The sequence below is a fragment of the Tubulanus polymorphus genome, chromosome 8 (assembly GCF_964204645.1).
Source record: "Tubulanus polymorphus chromosome 8, tnTubPoly1.2, whole genome shotgun sequence".
In the NCBI taxonomy this organism is placed as follows: domain Eukaryota; kingdom Metazoa; phylum Nemertea; class Palaeonemertea; order Tubulaniformes; family Tubulanidae; genus Tubulanus; species Tubulanus polymorphus.
The window spans coordinates 9,712,525-9,731,095 of NC_134032.1; the positions used below are offsets into that span (position 1 = coordinate 9,712,525).

The window sequence follows — 18,571 nt, forward strand, 5'->3', positions numbered from 1 at the left end:
GAGAAAATTGGACGTATTTTTTGTTTTGGCGTTTTGGCGTTCTGGCGCCCTGATTTGCATACCAGAAATTTTTCGCTATGGCCCTTATCAGCTACCACAAGGGTCCGTGGCGTCAACGTTCTTGAAAACGGTGATCGAAGGCGGTCGTACGAAATGATTAGTTTCAGTTTCTAATCAATCGACTTCGACTAAAATATCTACACTTACACGTCGAAGTATATCCGTATGGTCTGTCTACAAAGTTTATAGCCGCGATCGTGCGGATACGATTTGTCCTGGGCCGAAATGGCACCGATCAGGCCCGAGTCAAATTTGGCCCGTGTCTAATAAGAGAGAGCGCTCAGGCGTAAACCACTCACTCGATACTGAACAATGCTTAAACAAAGCGAAGTGAGTCACTCCCGGAGCCTGTAGCAATTCGTCGGCAAAAATTCGACCCGCCCTTAAATTTAGCTCGGGCCTGGTCCGACGTTTTTGACCGATCTGAAATCAGAATGGGCCCGGCCCGGAACAACTGTTCACACGGGTGCCAAATGGGCCCGGGCCCATTCTGATTTCAGATCGGTCAAAAACGTCGGACAATCAAGAATTAGAAAATGATACCTTGTTTCCCCTAATCGACCGGGTCTGTTAGTTTGATCATGATTGTAAAATTCGGCCCGGGCCTGAAATGCTCGCGTGATCGCGGCTTATGTCAGTCTTTCGAAATCAACTTTCTCATCGGGTTACGCGCGAGAGACCGAGCGAGAGCAGACGAGAGAGACTGAACTGCACAGCTATCCGACTCGGAAACATAAATTCTCTCCCAGCAAACGCCAACAGAGCGAAGATATTCGAAGCCGTAGTTTTCATCACGGTAGGCAAGAGATTATCAGTGGTGTCAACGCACCAGATCTCTTCGGCAGCAATCACCATGGTAACCAGAAATATAGCATCTCAATCGTTTCATCCGCACGGCTTTCTCCACGATACATAAACGCGCGAACAAGAGTGTCGCTCGGGCACCGAAAAAAAAATACAAGCATTACTATTCCCAATGCACAATGGCATTTTAAGGATGTAGGCAATCTCCGCAGAGGTTTAAATACATGAGGAAATTTAGTCTTGTTGCAATTATTTTGTTTCAGACGGATTAAGTAATATATTATTTTGTTTTGAGTTGGTATCAAAATGCTGGATGCGAATACAAAATGTGCCCCAAAGGTACATCCTTTATTTGATCGAGGGAAGATAGAGATAGCAGTTAGTGAACCCTCCATCCCCTCCCCTCACAGCTGTGGTTGGAGTTTGCGACTAGAGCAGACACATCGGGCTTTCGTAGAACTCCCCTCAGAGTTCTGGTGGTAATGGCGAACTGGAATAGTCACATGGGTTCAAGACAGCTGGGGTTGGCCCGTGAGCGACGGGAACAGACACTGGTTCTGGGGAACAGACACCAACAGATGGGTTCTTGGAGAAGTGACTGGTACAGACACGAGTTCTAGATTGACCCTCGTCACAGCTGTTATTGGGGACTAAGTTAGTAATACAGAGGTACTGGTTCTAGAAAAACTGTCCTCACAGCTGTTGAGGGAGTGAGCGACTAGAAAGTGGACACATGGATTTTGGAGAACTCCCCTCACAGTTGCGCAGGTCCGACTGGAGACCAGGCACATGGCTTCTTGCAGAACTCCCCTCACAGCTGTAGTGGGAGTGAGCGACTAGAATTAAGACATAGGTTCTAGGCAAATTCCGAAGCCGTGTCGCAGACAGGGCCAACTTCGGTTTTCGTAGCTAGTCGACTAGTGGTCGCAACCAATAACCGAACACACTATAGTTCGGTCGTAACGTATTTCACAGTGTCGGACATCTTGAACTAGGTCCGAACTATAGCGACCGTGCTCAATTGCATGGTCGACCATTTCCGGAACCGGTTCCGACTAACGGACATTTGGTTTCATTTCAGTTCGACTATGGTCGACTAACTCCGATAACCGAAGTTGGCCCAAGTTTTCGCGGTCCGGCCCATAGCGCACATGTATCATAATTCGGCTGGGTAGCTTCCGAATAATCTATCATTGGTCGCACTGATTGAATTACTGGACAGCAGCCAATCAGTCCGACAAATCGATCTCAGGAAGAGAGGAAGAGAGAGGCGGAGAGCAGCTCGGACTGTATCACACAGAGAACGATTGTTTCGCTTTTAAATGCGACGATCCGTTGGCCATTGTCCGGCGCTGATGGCTTCTCGACGCGCGGACGAACTGGCCGGTGACCCGATCAATTTCCTCGCTATCTCCGGTACCTTTAACCGTCGGGAAATGGGCTGCGTATCGACCAGTAATGAATTGTTTTGCAGCGACGCCTGACACAAGCACCGGACCTACGTACACCACCACCGGGCGTTTCCGAGTAGTCTGGGCATCGACCGTTCGCACGCGAGACGACCTGTTGACAACCCCCGACGCGCAGATTTCCAAGAAATTCGATCAAAACATTCATCCGCGAATAGAAAGCATTAGAAAATACGTGTTCCTGCAGTTCTAAATGCGACACGAGCTGAATCCTCTATGACGTAAGGGAAACCCCCAACTTCCTCAATTGTGAACTGATGACAGTGTCGCCATGGCAGCGCATCAAAACATGGCACGTATCATGTGTAACAGGAGAGGAGTGACAGGGTAGCAAATAAGGGAGGATAGCCGCGGAGGAGGCTTAAGGCGTGTGGGAGGTAATGGAGAGAGGGAGAGGTAACCGAGGACCAGTGAGAGGGTCGGGACTAAAAGGGAGACTAAAGTTGTAGGAGTCGGTGGAAAGGTAGAGGGGATTTTGAAAGTGAGGGGAAGAGAAGGAAGAAGAGGCTCAATGGAGGATAAATACGTCATGAAATGCAATTTGGTACCTGCAAAACCAGCTATCCCGCCAGAAGGTCGTCCGTTGTCAGAATTAGTTCATTTTCAATGAACTATGAACAGGATTTCAGACTCCCAAATCCATGTTTTATCACAGCGCCCACTTAATAAAGGCCTACAATACTTTCATTTATACTACTCGAATAAAGGTAAAGTTTTCATAAATAATTGATCCATTTCAGAGAAAAGTTCATTCAGTTTTAATTGAGATGTAGATAAGAAATCGAACGCGGACGACCAACTATAGTAGATATATCTACTAGCGACACCTGGCGGATCCTCGCCTGCCACACGTGGAATCCTCGATTGCCACAGTAGCGCTGCGCGGGTACCCCGTCCCGGATTGACTTCTGCACGATCGCGTCGTACGAAGGCGAAGCGCGTTAAGGCGAAACGAGTGTGAAAGAACGTCACTTCAAGTGCGCGGCGTGTGTGATGGAGAGCGCACGTAGAACCGGAGACTGAGAGAAGAAATTAAAAAATACGACACACAACTACAAGGTGGTTGGTGGGGATGATGATTGTGCCGTGCCTGGGGAAAATTGAAATTCACAGAAATCGGGCGGTAAGCTGTCATAACTAGAAGATTTACACTCAACGCGAATGTGCCGTTCAGTAGACACCTGTAAACGGCCAGATATCGCGCGTCGACACCGCTCGCTCGCTATCTACCTCCCTCTCTCCATCACTGCAGCGGATAGGTTTTCGCAGAATTGTTTTGCCGTTCTATTCGCGCGCAAGGCGTTTTTGCGTCGACGATATCGGAACGAAAACACACACGATTTTTTTTTGTCCGTTCCCAGGAATCGACGTGAAAAAAACAAAAAACGCCATCAGCGTTCCGAGCGTATACAATAATGAATGAGTCCTTACGCCGCCATGACGTCACGACTGCTGCATCAAATCGCACACGTTTCGAGGCGTACGACGTCACCATTTCGTGCGTACAAAAAAAAATCAAAACATATTCAAATCCAAAATTCATTGTTCATTTATAATATGTTATCAATATTTTATTGATTGTCGATAAAATCGAGCGATGTGTTACTTTTAAAGGCGTCAATAAACTTTCAAGGTAATATTTTCGTTCTGTTTTCTAATTTGTCCACTCTCAACCATGTTATTTCTTTTTATGCTTACCTTTGTTGACATATTGCTACAACGATCCTATTGTAAAAATTTATTAGAGCCAATAAAGAATTAAATTGAAATTGAAAATGAATTGTCTACGTCATCAGTTCGTGCGTGCACTACACACGGATCGATACGCCGCACTACGATGACATCACGCTTGTCGTTTGGATGCCGTTGTCGGCGCGGAGCGGATGTGTGCATGTTCGGAATCTTTAATTCCGAGTCGTGACAACATCTCCTGACAATGTCATTAAAACATACAAATCTATGATGAATTTCAACTCAATATATTATTTCTTACTTTCCATCTCTCTTTCTCTCTCGTTCTCTCTAGCTCTCTCGCTCTCTCTAGCTCTCGCTCGCCGCCTGTTCCGTGTACTGTAACCATGGAAACAGTATCGGGTGCGCGTGGCGCTGCCTGAAAGTAATATCATCTTGGTTCCCGTGTCTGAACCAGCAGCAGCGGCGGCGGCGAGAGGAGAGAAAGCGCGAGAGGGAGGGGTGAGGAGGGTTGCGATTGCGATGAAAATTATGGGCCGCAAATTACGAGATAATAGAATTATGAACTTGTTACAGCGGCCAATTTCATCGCCCGATACAGCAACAGCAGCGTACAGCGGAGGCTGGCTATGAGTAGCCACCGACGCGTGGTGAAATTCCATCAGATATATACATGTACATAATATATATACCTCAGAGGAGGTTTGTATACTGAATTATTTATGCAACACAAGTTAGACAAAACGGTCATTCGATCGGTCTGTTGTAGAAAGTACATACACCGGCCGGGATTGATTTAAAGTTTCGAGTTACAAGTCTGGGCGGCACGTAGAAAGATGAACCTTTGAAAGACTTCGAAGTTTTTGTGAAACATTATCTATGGGTCAGTAAAAGGGTATCGGTATTGCAGGAATCGATTGATTACCATCGTCCTGTAAGCTTGTTATCTAAATACCTCGGCACGAGGGTCAGTTGTTGTCAACCATCTTAAGCAATGGGCACCAGGTAGTGCCGTACTGCACCAGGTAGTGCATTCCAACAGTCTCTAAGCAAACGACCCAGTATCTCGGGATATTGATAAGCTTTTGGCCATGAACCAAAACATTTGATCAACCTTTGGGCAACCTGGGTTACATTTCAAGAATTCGGAAACAAATTGCCCTTTACGACGCTATTTATCGACTTAAGGCCACTGACACCTGAAAATCATTCCTAAGTAACCGGCAAATGTACTTAGAATCTGCTCGTCGACGTTCATCAGCACGAGGCTCGAGGACGTGTATAACCGTGTAGACACTTATTCAGAAATATATGTTTATCTACCGGTTTCCGATAGATTGGAAAATCACTGAACGACATTTCTTCAAAAACCGATCGAAAACCGGCAACAACTTAACGAACATAAAGGCCCCGATTGTCACGATGAGCTTGTTGTTGCTACATGGAGAAGAGCCGATGCCAACAACAGACAAAAACTTAACACACATACATGAGCGCACACACGGTCGCCATGGCACCGCCACGGCCGCCGCCGAACCTCTTTTTTTATAAACGCGGTATAGATAAACGCCGGAATAGGAATCCGCATTGTAGTGCGGAGGCCGAGATTTCGAGTACCCGTGCTCGGCACAACACTCGATCAGTTGACATCGAAAAGGGGTACTTATCCAGGCTGCGATCGCAGGCCGTGAGTGCGGTTCTATATACGACCGAGCGTCGTTAACCCGTACCATCGAGGGTTCTTCACGTATACGCTTACATGGAGATTAACCCGGCAGTGAGCGCTGCTGGAGAGGCTTATGACGAAGATGATCTCGAGAGATTAGCCGATAGTATACGTAAACAATAGGATAGCGACGGACTGCAGTATGTTGCAGACGAAGTTGTGGATGGTTAAAACGGGAAACACTTATACTAGGCCTAGTTTGTAATTCTGTAAATGCATGTACGCGCCAGTAGAATTGGTTGAAATATTCAATAGAGCGCTATCGTTGGTTGAAAACGGAGCGTCAACTGTCGGAATGGAGGTCACTGATTGGTCGAAAAGTGAAATGAATGTTAGCTTGGCTGGTCAAGCAAACGGAATGTCGTGATTGGGCAACGGTAGAATGAAGCGCGCTGATTAGTCAATCTGTAGAATCATGGATGAAGTGCACTGATTGGCCTAACTGTCAAGCGAAGAGCACTGATTGGTTTAACTATAGAATGAAGTCCAGTTATTGGTCAATCTGCATGATGAAGTGCACTGATTGGTCAAACTGTCAAACGAAAAGCAATTCTTGGTTAAACTATAGAACTATAGAAGTCCTGTGATACGTTAAACTGTGATATGGAGGGCACTGATTGGTCGAGATATCAAAAAGAAAGCATTGATAAGTTGAACGGTGGGACGCAGGAAACAAAGAATACTATAATTTGCTGACCGATCTCTCATTCCTAAATTATTGCCTTCCCACCCCACTCCATCTCCCTCTCCCTTGCCTTTTCCCCCTGAGATCTAATATCCGCAACACACGCGCATACATACATGTATACATGTATATAGATAGATGTCCGCGGTAAAAGCAAGAGAGAGTGGAGAGATATTTAACTGAGTTTATTAGATTTCATCTTCAGCGCAGACAAGATATGCCCGCAGTTGATTACCATTATACAGAGCGTGAGGAATATTCGATTTATCAGTGACACGTATATGCAACGCGATGTACAGTAGATCCCAAGACTCAGTCAGAAGAACGACGGAGGTTATCCAAATGATAATAAAACCAGAATTGAATTTAAGAAAATCCAATCATTTTATATTAAATTGACATGATACAGCCTTCATTCACTATCGACTCGGGGTTGATTTATGTAAGGGTTTTGTACAGCGTTTTAGTGTGAAATAGCTGGCGTTTGTTGTTTGATTTGCAATTAAAATGTCTCTGGTGAAATTACGAACACACGTGTGGATTATTACTTTTGAATGGGTGCGTTCACGCTAAGTTATTTAGAAAGGTCTTAATTTTGCCCATCCCCATTGTTGGTAGCCAATTCGGCAATGCGTGTGCACACTCTGATATGATCCGTTCAATGATCCGTTCCGTTTGAAATGGTCTTACTAGTGGTAGTGTAAGGGGCCGTGCATAAAGTACGTACATTTGACTTCTGGGTATTTTTAACCCCCTCTCCCCATGTACGCTCTTTGTACGTTTTTTATAACCCCCCCTCCTTGCGAATATACTTTTATGATTGACCCCTCCTTGTAAAAGGGAATTAAAAAAGGCAAAATTCACCAGCATTCATCAGAGCTCCGACGACGATGTACCGTATTGACGAAGTGAAAGACCGAGGATGGGGAATTCCTAGGAAACCCCAACAAATATAGGGTAGATTTGTAAAAATCACATTGTATTTCGACGTCCCCTCTACTACTATTTTCAATTTAAGAATATCTCAGGTGCCGAAGCAAAGATGTCTCAGGTAAACTCCTGACAATTGCAGGGTGATGGCTACAGGTTGATTAGAACCTCTAGCACGTCGCATTTGTGTAACCCTGGATTTATATAAGCAATAAAACAATAACCAATTGTGTTATGCAAGTGCGCGAAATACAAAAGGGTAAAGAAATAATGTACGGTCTGATTGACAGCCAGTTATAGTTTTATCGGTAATTTTATGGTCGAATTCGCATCGACTGCGAACAGAGCTTTTGTTGTTTGATGGCGTTGAACATCGCGCATACTGACGCGTGCACCGAACACCGCACGAATCTCAGGACGAAATGTTCAGGAAGAAAATGCCAGCGCGAACCTCCGGCGAATCTAATTAGTCGGATGTGGGGCAAAATGGCGTGGGGTTTTTACTCCGGCTCGTTTCAGTATTTCACGGCATACGATTTTTAAAGCACGTGATCAGACGACCGTTTTGGTGTCTACGTCGTAAGTTTGTGATTTTGATTAAAATGAAATTCTCAACCAGGAACGAACGTAAGATGATTCGACCTAAAAGGCTATTGTTGAGACTGAGGGCAAAAAGAGATGGGAACCGAAGAAGGTTATCAATGGAGAAAGACGGTATTGGCCGAAAAAGGATATTCAATTCAAAAGAGAGCGCAAGAGACGAACACAGTATAATTTATGACGCCGTGAATTATCGAGTACGCTATAATAATTACGATCGGATTTAACGTCCTCGGTATAATTAAATATTGCGTCTGTTGTACTCGCCGCCACCGCGGCTACAGCTACTGCTGCTATTCAATTGTTCTATTATTAAAAACGGTCCTCGCCGCGGCAATTAAAACGCGTATGACGCATCAATTAATGCGCACAATAGATTTATATGGCAATCACAGCGTCTTCGAGCAGCGACCGATTGTGACGGGAAGCGGTGATTCATTTTGAATCTCCGGTCAAGTTCTAAATCGAGTTCAAGATCAAATATATTTCTCGGAAAGCATAAGACGAGCTATATACAGATATTAAAGGAGAAAAAAAAACAAACAATACAATTTACAATTTTTCCACGAGCACAATCATTAAAAGAGAGAAAAGTAGGTTTCTGTGTGGGACAAGGCTTAAGGCCGCTGTCGCAAAAGCACCTAGTAAAAGGGAAACGGAAATGAAGGAACAATGGGAATGGAAGAGAACTAATAAATTTCAAGTCTAAGGAGAGGGCATGAGTAAGCTAGAAAGTCCAGAACAAGAAGCAATTGTAGAACTATTGGTCGTAAGATTGTTGGTCCTTGAACGAGGTATCCAAGATGACCGACCAATCAGAACCAGTATACCGAGTCTTCCCAAACGTACAACGTTATCAGTCGAAAACAAAGATGGTCCCTCGAATTTCAGGAAATCGTCTCTTATCATTGCTTATCATTGTAAAAAGACGCTTGCCTCCATTACTTGCCTATGGCGTCATCAAAAAACTTCAAATATAGCAGCCTCGATATCGCCCTGTGAAATGATTAAATTATTCCTGTCCTGTTTCGAAAATATGCCCCTCTACGTGAAGCCCACTTCGACGTGTTAAAAATGACATCATCAAACTGCTTCTATCCCGCCGAGTAAGATGGCAGCCACCATAGATCCTCTGATGACATCGCCTCGATTATAGACCTTCTAATTCAACTTCAAGTCACCATAATGAATAAATGATGAAATAAACATTCGGCCAAACAAACATCGATTCAAATATGTTCAACTGAATCGATATGATCTTATAACGTTATACATTAATATCCATCGTGCATATATAAACCTAGGTACATATTCGGTTACCAATAGGAACGAAGATACAATCGAGAGAAATATGGTTAATTGTCGCATGCGTTCGTGACTTCAGTGTAAATAATGATTAGTAATATTAATGATGACCGATAACGTCGTTGCCGGGTAACGAATAATATCTATAATATTTGCGGTCGTCTGTTGCGTTTCGCTGCGTCGAGTTATATAAGTGACAACGCATCAACCAACAAACCGGCTGACACGACGAAATCTGAACAAATAATCATCCGCCTATGACATCGTCGTCGTCGATTATCGCTCGTTATTCAATTCGTTAAAAGGTCCAAGGTTGGATCCAAAAATTACATAAAAATTTCATAAAGTGCGAATAATTAACTTTTGTTTCAATATCGTATGTACATGATGTATTTATAACTTTGATACATCAACCAACTAAGAATAAGAACAGTGCTTAAAGCAAATTTAAGCCTCGGCCGCAAGATGTCTTAACATCTATTGAAGCGGAGCTTGGAGTTACTATATTATGTTTCATTATCCTGTAATTTAAAATTCAAATATTCTATTTTCTAAAACTGATCAGTCCCCCACCTGACTCCAGTGGGTGTGATTTAGTTTGTTATGGAGCTACAACCGCTCAGCTTTTACAGCAAATAAACTTGAGATAAAAAAAAAAGAGTCGCATGCGGAAAGCGGATGTTTAACTTCGTTCATCTCATTATGACGTCATCATCAACACCGTAAATCTCATTTTGACGACGTCACCATCGCATTGCTCACATATTATGTTAAAGAGAAGATGGCCGGCTGGCTCCGTAAAAATATGATATAAAAAAATTCAATGGTTACTTGCAGAATAAGACGACTGCCTTCATGAATTTCGTTATGCATCATACATAGACACTTCAGGAAAAGATGGCTGCACCCATAATGTCCCAATGGCATCATCAAACGACACTTACAACTCGCCAAGAAGATATGGCCGCCTCCGTTTACCAAGACATGTCAGGGATAGTCCTACAGTTCCCACTTTTAAAAATAGGTTAAAAACTTTCATGTTTCCTAATGCTTTTATTCTTTAGCATGCTACAGTGTTTTAGGTTGGGGTAGGAATTAGTGTTTTATGTAAAGCGCAATAGGTCTTTTTTTAGAAAATAGCGCTATATAAAAGCATATTTAATTATCATTATTATCATTATTAATATCATCATCATTACAATTATTATTATTATCATTATCAAACGCCCCATGACATCAACAATTTATACTCATAGATTCTTCTAGAAATGATTACTTTCTCAATGATTCTCTAAATAACAACAACAAATTGCTAGATCGTTTTAGAAACTATCGGAGCAATGAGTGCCATCTTCTCCTGAGAGGTCCAAACCCACTTGGATTGACCGGAACAGGATTTCCATTGGAGCTTTTGGTAATGCCAGCGTACCTCTAGATGTTGAAAATGCAGTAATAACTTAGGGGGAAGCGACCTTAGGTATCATCTTAGTTACTTAAATGTAAAAGCAAGAGAATGCTCTATCCCAAGATCGGCAACTTAATTAGATGAACATGAGCACTTTCAACTTGAGTTTTAGACTAATGTAAAAAAAAGTTGTTTTGGACTTGCAGATCTAGACTTGAAGAAGCAAAACCTTCAATATCCCCATCGCAAAGTTCCCTGAATGTAAGAGTATTCGGAATAACTAAAATGCAAATAAACGCGTTTAGCAAAAGAATCCGAATATCATTAGGCATCCCAACTCACGAAGGCACGTTCACTACTAGCCATTATCCGCTCGACAGAATCAACAAACCGGTCTATCGGATTCTACTCGGTCGGTTGGGGGTTACTGCCTCGTGGCGCTGAGTTACCGCAGACCGTGTTAGTTCTACAGGTAAACAAACACATTCATAGTAATGCAGAGCGCTGTTTACTAGCACCGCGTACAATCCGGCATCAATCTATAGATTACATGTGTTCACGTCAATTTTTACGAGGCGATTATTTCATTCCTTATCTGTTATCGGGGTGACTTCTTTATTCGTTTCCGACGCCGCAATGATGAATGTATCTTCAGCAAATTGTCAGACAAGGAAGCTCATCGTAGTTCAAATAGTTGAACGAATTCTTGCCACTACGTCGGCATTAGGTAGCCTATCGAATTCAACGAACCCAACCTACCACATTTCATAATAACGACGAAATTGTAATGATTATTTTTACCCTCCACCCACTGAGCGCCACGCGGGACATTAGTAATTGTTGTAATGACTATGGCTCTTGTAATTCGGAGACGTTCCCATTCGGAGATTGGACACCTCCAACAAGTATAAAAACGTATGGATGAATTCATATCAAAATGGATCCATTTGACATCCTTTAATGAGGTCCCAGATTCGTTGAACAGACGTAACAGCCTTCACAATCCAAATGACTTGATCAAAAGCGAAAATTATGATTATTCACTAATGACGAACTCCACATGCTCGATGACCTCGACAATATATCCAGCTTCGTCGCATTCAAGAATTTGTCAAAGTTTGACGTATTCAATATGCTGATGGTTTCTGGGGTAAGAGGCCATTTAATAGTTTGAGTCGAACCGACTAATGGAATGTTCAAGTGAAATATCCATGAATTAAATATCCATCCACGTTACAAAATGGAATCGATAAAAGGCAATATCCTTTTGTTGTCCAGGATTATATGCCATTTTCTGACGGATCGGGGTCGAGCCGTTTCGGAGATTGCCGCTTATGCGCGGCGCTTGGAGTGTCCTTTAAAAAGCGCCAGGCATACACGTACACATGGGAAAATCCATCGAGCACCGTGCGCGACAATCAAGAGGCCTCCAGATTCTCAAGGTCGTGACGTCATCGCAATCGTTATAAGGAGAGCGATGGAGAATGTCAACAAAAAGTCGATACGAGATGGCCGTTTGAATAAATCTGTCGATGACATCATCACGTTGCTAGACTCGTCCAGGAAACATATACCTCGCCATAAATCCCCTTGGATATCGGTGACGTCTATCAGCACCTTCACAAAAGATGGCTACGTCTTTAAATCCGCCTATGACATCGCCAACTTACCCCGATAGACCCTTTCATAATAAGAGGTACCTGGTAATAAATTCCACTGACATCATCAAACTGACCTTTACACTTTTAAAGAAAAGGCAGCTGCCTTCATAAATCCCCATGACATTATCAAATTGCTATTGCGCAAACTTCCACAAAAGATGGGACCCTTTTCTAACTTCCACAAAGGATGGCTGCTTCCATAAATCCCTCTATAACAGTATCAAAACTGTCAAGTACTTTTGGACAATTAATAATCATGTCAACGATGCCCCGCCAGAAACCAACCACTCTAACCCCTCCCCGGCAACAATTATGTCTTTCTATCGTGTGCGATGGAATGGCAGGTTACAAAATGAGCTATCGCGTTACGGAGTGAAGGAACAGCCGAGATCTTGTACACAATATTCACCGAAAGTAACGAATACACACAGATCTCCATTCCATATCTCACTCACAACAGACGGCACGAACAAAATTGCTTGTATGGTATCCATGGTAACCGAATAAGACAATTTCACCGAGCGTACACGGTGTTGTAAAGCAACCGGTATTTTTTCCATCCATCCTTTGCATCTATCTATTTTCCGACGAGAGATGACAAGTGCTCGGCTTGTGTCTGCGTGTGTGTGTGTACAAGATCTCTTTTTGATGACGTCGACATGTTTACTTCAAAGATGACCTCATTGCAGACGATATAAGAATACGCCGTCATCCGAACGCTAAGTCTGAAGTTTCAGCTGACAACGAGGACCGAAATGAGATTTAAATGGTCATAGCTTAACAAGCCTTTACCATAGCAGGACTGTGCCAAAATCAGCTTGTGCTTTTTTGCATGATCTAGAATGGGCTTAACCTTATGTCATTTGAAATTCCGAAATGGAACAAAAAGCATTATGTGGACTTGTCCCAAAATTGAGCTTAGTCCGGTCTTTTGAGACCGTGGAACTGACTCCAGCCAGAATTCGACTCCTAAAGTTCTACATAACCGATATTACAACTTTATTTCTTTCTGTCGGTTTGTCGGTGTCAGCATCGAGCCACTTGTCGTCTCAGAGTAAACTAATTTATATTCGGAATATAGAGCGAATGGAAGAAATTATTTGAAGAATGTTAACAAACAACGCCCGACAAACTTCACCGACACCGAGTGACACCGAGTCTAATCCTCAAGCGTGGGCGGCCGAGAATTAATATTTAACGAGCTCGTTCTCAAGACTGTTTGTTAACGGGGGAGAGTATGGAGGAGCGTTCATCTAGAAGCGCAGAGCTTAATACGAGAGACTCTTACCGCAGTCGTGCGCTGATATGTGGTCACCCAGAACCAACGAGTTCATTCTAGTCACTGCTCTCCCTCAAAAGCTGTGGGAAAACGAAGACCAATGGCGGGCCTAGTCACGCCAAGAACCTATTTTACAAAGGTGAGGAAAGAGAGACGTCAGATGATACACGAAAAGGACTCGTTGTGGGCGTGGTGTTGGCCGCGGCGAAAGTCATCGTGGAAAATTGGCAATCGATTCGGAAAATACAAACATGTACGATTGAGAAAGACACCGACAGAAAAGCAGACGAATTTTTCTACGAAATCTTATACCACGTGACAGAACTGAGACCGATCAATAATTCACTGAGCGTACATAATGAGCGTAGGTTTCACGGACTATATACAACAGCGAGGCGGCGGAGGAGTTAATAGGTTAATTAGTAGCTGGTAATTAGCGCTCGAAAATGTATATATATTATATATCTACGCACAGAACGCGATGTGGTGTATGAATGGGTGTAACCTGATCGAGGCCCGACTTGTCCTGAATTATTGACTACATTTTCAGACTAGATACCAGCAGCAAGAGACGTATATCAATCTGCAATCGACTGACTACGAATAATCAGTGTAAGGCGGTACCAAGCATTGCGAAGGCAGCGAAAACGCCTCGCCTTTTGCCTATCCAATTCGGTGTTTCCGCGAGGTCAGAACTAGTTCATCAGATGTCAGCCAGCAAAAAAACTTCTGAATTCCATGTGCCTTGAGCCTTTTTTCGGAGCAGTCAATAACAATACATATAGGTATCCTCATACAAACAACTGGAAGGCGAAAAGTGTCAATGTGGCATTATATTTGACGCAAAGAAAACGAACGAAATTTCTTCTTGCGCCAAGGTTTCTTCTAGTCTGTCATTCCTCCCGCGATTGGATGAATCTTCGATCTCAGTCCCGTGGAAAACGGATGAAGGCTTTGGGCGCAGAAAAAAGCTTCTGGATAATCTTAGATCGGAAGTGTTTCGCGCAATATGCTACGGCGTGCACCTTTCATCACGCTCTCCCCGAGGGGTGCTTTGTAAAGTATATTCCTTGTTCCCAAAACCATGCAAGGCGGCCTTGGATACCCGAGCATACTTTGGGACAATCTATGTTTGAAATTAACTTCTGCAAAGCAGAACCCTTTTGGCCTAGCCCGGTACTTGTGTTCCTGTAAATCACATTTTCGTTCCCAATTCTGAAATATAGCATTCTATATTTTGGACCATCTACATTGGCAGGTGTTATTCTACCTGTTTGGCATAGCTCTTCCTCAATGGGTACTGCTTTGTAAATCGTTTTTTCTAGTTCGCAGTCCTGAAGAGGACAGGCTCAAAAAGGTCCATAAATCTGGCAGCGATGTCTCAATGGCGCTTATCGGCACAGGAGGGAGGTGCGGCAGGTGAAAGGATAGATCGATGCAGTGCGAAACCTCTCGAGCAGAATTCCCATTGTGGCAACGATAAATCGAATCGCTCGCTGGAGGAAACCACTGCCGACAAAAGACCGCCGCATTGTCTGCAGGTCAGACGACTGAGAAAACCGATAAATCAAAGAAGTCCCTAATTATCATTAATGTTCGATCTGTTAACGACGATATATAGCGTTTAAATGAACAATACTTGAACGCGGAATGGTTATCCTTAAGATGAGAGAAATAAATCGATTAAATCGATTTAAAACGTCAGAATTCAAAAATTCAAACCAGGCATTCAACACATTTTCAAAGGTAATCGTCGACACTTCACACTACAATGGCAAAGCGGCGTTTCCGGGCTACAGAAACATTTTTGTTCTAAAAATACACTATGGCACGCAATATTTACTCAAAAAATGGATTCCTAGGCAATTCTGTGCTAGGTTTCCAGTTTCTGCGATGACTTTCGCGGAAGCGGTCTGTCGCTAGATCGAGCCCTAGGATACAGCGTGTCACTGCAGTCAGGAGAAAGAGGCGATACAGATATTACACATAGTGCAAGCTTAAGAGTTGATTAAATGCGAGAAATGCAATCATATTATCAGAGGACGACCAACCTCCCGCGGGAACAGTTCATACCGTAATCTTACAGCGGCTCGGAGCGGTTGTATCAGTACAAAGAACTGAAACGAGTGAAACTTTTAGAAGGTGCTCGTAGAGGCAGAAACTAACATGCTAGAAGGTCATCAGAAGGACACTACTCAAACTCCAGTCAGAATTAGATCAATGATAACCTCTTCACTTAACGCAGATGGGTGAACTGTATTTCACAGAAGTTGGGGTATATAGACAGTTAAGTAAATTTGAGACTATAGTGAAACTCTACCCCCAGTTCGTGTCCAAGTACTGATTTACAGAAGAGAATTCTAAGAATAGAGAAGATCCGACTAAAGAGTTACCTCATTGAAAATGAACTAATATAGCTCATCAGTTAATTCACAACTCTGGAACTGGTTCCAGTAGACTGCGGTTAAGTTGAGGCTGTTGAGATTCTACCCAGTCAAGTACGAGTATGTATAAGTTTTGAGAAATCATCAAATGAAATAGACTGCGTGTACGGATGAAAAGCTTTTCCAAACAGAAAATTCCCACCGAGACGAAATAGGAGAAGCAGTGTCTACACTGTGTATGTACGATGTGTTATTACGCCGTTGAGATGATCGAAAATCTTTCGCCCGATATTTATATATAAATCTAAATCCCTCAGCGTCGACAGTTTGTATCGGGATTGATTTCGAATAATTGTAGCCGATTCGAAGTCTGTAAAATCGATTTGATCTCCTCCTCCTGCGGGGATGTGCGTACCAACCGTGGCGGAACTGGGTCAGTCGTGAATACAATTCCTCTAGAAATGTACCAGTCCCTGAAGCCTGATTAGGCAACAAAATCTCCCAACCTGATTAGGGGACATAGTCTTCCATATTTCCTAAACCCCTTTTCAGTTTTCAACACCAACTCCGGGAAGGATTTCACCAGTCACAACTAAGTCTTTCTTACCCAAGACTTTGCCAAATGCAGCTGCTGGGAGATCATAAATATATCTAAGGTTGGGAGGTTTTATTGTGTGACCGAATGTGAGCTTTTGTAACAACAGAAAAAGGTCAGTATAAACGCTCAGTATTCTACACCAACGCCGGGTATAATTTGACCTGTCTACCTAAGAGATAGGTTCAACATTATTTCCCAAGGTCTATCTCAGTATTTGACAAAACTCGAGTTTATAGAATTCCACCTCAACGAACTCTTACCCCAGAATGTTGCCTACCGCAGCTGCTAGGGGATCGTGTTTCTAAGGTTTGGAGGTCATATTGTAATAAGAATCTAATCTTTTTTCAACAACAACAGCAAGAAAAAGTGAGAAAAAAACTATTGTTGAACACGTGTACGGAATACGTATTGACTAAAAACAACACGCAGAAAAATTCGTGACCATCGAACAAGAAAATAAAAATGCCCTCCTAAAAAAAATATGAAACAATAGACTGCACCGGAGGTATTCGATTCGCTGACGGCTGTAAAGGATACCACAATATTACCGCTGAACAGAATCCGAGAACAGCCTGAACTGTGAAAGTAAAACGTAATAACGTAATCTCTGGAATGCGGAGATCTATATATAAATCTATAAATGAAAAATATGCGCGTTATATCTTAAGGGACGATAGACGTCCCTCAATACCACCGACCCTACCATACCAGATGGCTATATATTTATACATAGATCCTTCTCATACCATCGTATCATCTTTATTTCATCATCATTATCATCATCCATCAAAATTGTCGATGTTGACCACTTCGGGAAATATGGTCATAATCATCAAAACTTCCACAATAGCTATTTCCATAAACTCCCCCATTCGACATGGTCAAAATTGCCACCGAGACACTTCGGGAACAGAAGGTTGTCTTCATAAATCCCTGATGGCATCATAAATTTACCTACAAGCGCTTCAAATAATTGGTTGCCTTCGTGAATCCCCTGATGACATCATCATTATATAAACCCCAGTATATCCTTTTAGAAAATAATAGCAATTCTCATAGACTAACTTGAAAAAGAGGTTGCTTTTCGGCATCTATATATCGCCCAGACTCCATTTCAAAGAAGCTTTGTGTTAAGAAACTGGCCCCCGAGTAGGGGGAACTTTATTAAAGATCCCTTACCTTAGCATATGTGGAGGAATAAGGCTCGTCGAACAGGGCCCAAATTTTCGGCTTCACCTTTTGCCAACAGGTCAACGAGCTTTCATTGACCTCTTCCCAGCCGAATTTTTTCATGATTTCCTCTTCGGTCGGCTTGTCCGTGTCCAATTCTAATCTATCCAAAATGGCCAGCGTTTCCTGCGTGTCGCGATGCGTCGTGTAGGTCATCCAACAACACGGCTCGACCTGATTCGAGTCCAGACCCCAGAATTCGAGCTCCTCTTCGAAAAGAGGGCCGCACACGTCGGTCGGGTAGTGCAGCTTTCCTGTGCGATAGTAGTTCAGTATTTGAGCGAATACGCCCGGGTGACGGTCGAAGAAGTACTCGTTCAGGACCGGGTCGTAGTTGGCCAGCGCTTCGGTTAGACGAGACAGTCTCGTCGCCGGGATCTTCTTCAAAGTGGCCTTGTAAGTTTCGTGACGGATCCCGCCGACATTTATGATGACTCGGTTCTCGGCGTCAGTCATCGTATCGTCGAGTCCCCGGGTCTCCTTCGCAACAACTAATAGGCGGGCAGCGGATTATTCGACTGAAAAAGCCGTCTACTGAAAATCCGTTAGAAAACCGTTACGAATCACGCGTATTTAAATATTCGAATATTCGAACCGCCGCCGGGGAAAACCTTTCGAACGTTCTAAAGCCGACCGTTAATACGCCGGTGGAGATTTCTATTTTCGTCCGGTTCTAAATCCTTCACAAATTCCGGCGTCGCGAATTTCCTGCGAGCCCGATTTAATCGTATATATGGATCGTC

General features: G+C 43.3%; 1 protein-coding gene across 1 annotated transcript in view; it reads right to left on the reverse strand.

Moving 5' to 3' along the window:
- Positions 1-18,336, reverse strand: part of LOC141909692 (potassium voltage-gated channel protein Shaw-like) — a 50,527-nt gene extending 32,191 nt beyond the window's left edge. The window contains exon 1 of the mRNA XM_074800266.1: positions 17,778-18,336. Coding sequence (XP_074656367.1) covers positions 17,778-18,284 — 507 coding nt within the window. The 5' untranslated portion in view covers positions 18,285-18,336. The remainder of the gene's footprint in view (positions 1-17,777) is intronic.
- Positions 18,337-18,571: the final 235 nt, after the last annotated feature.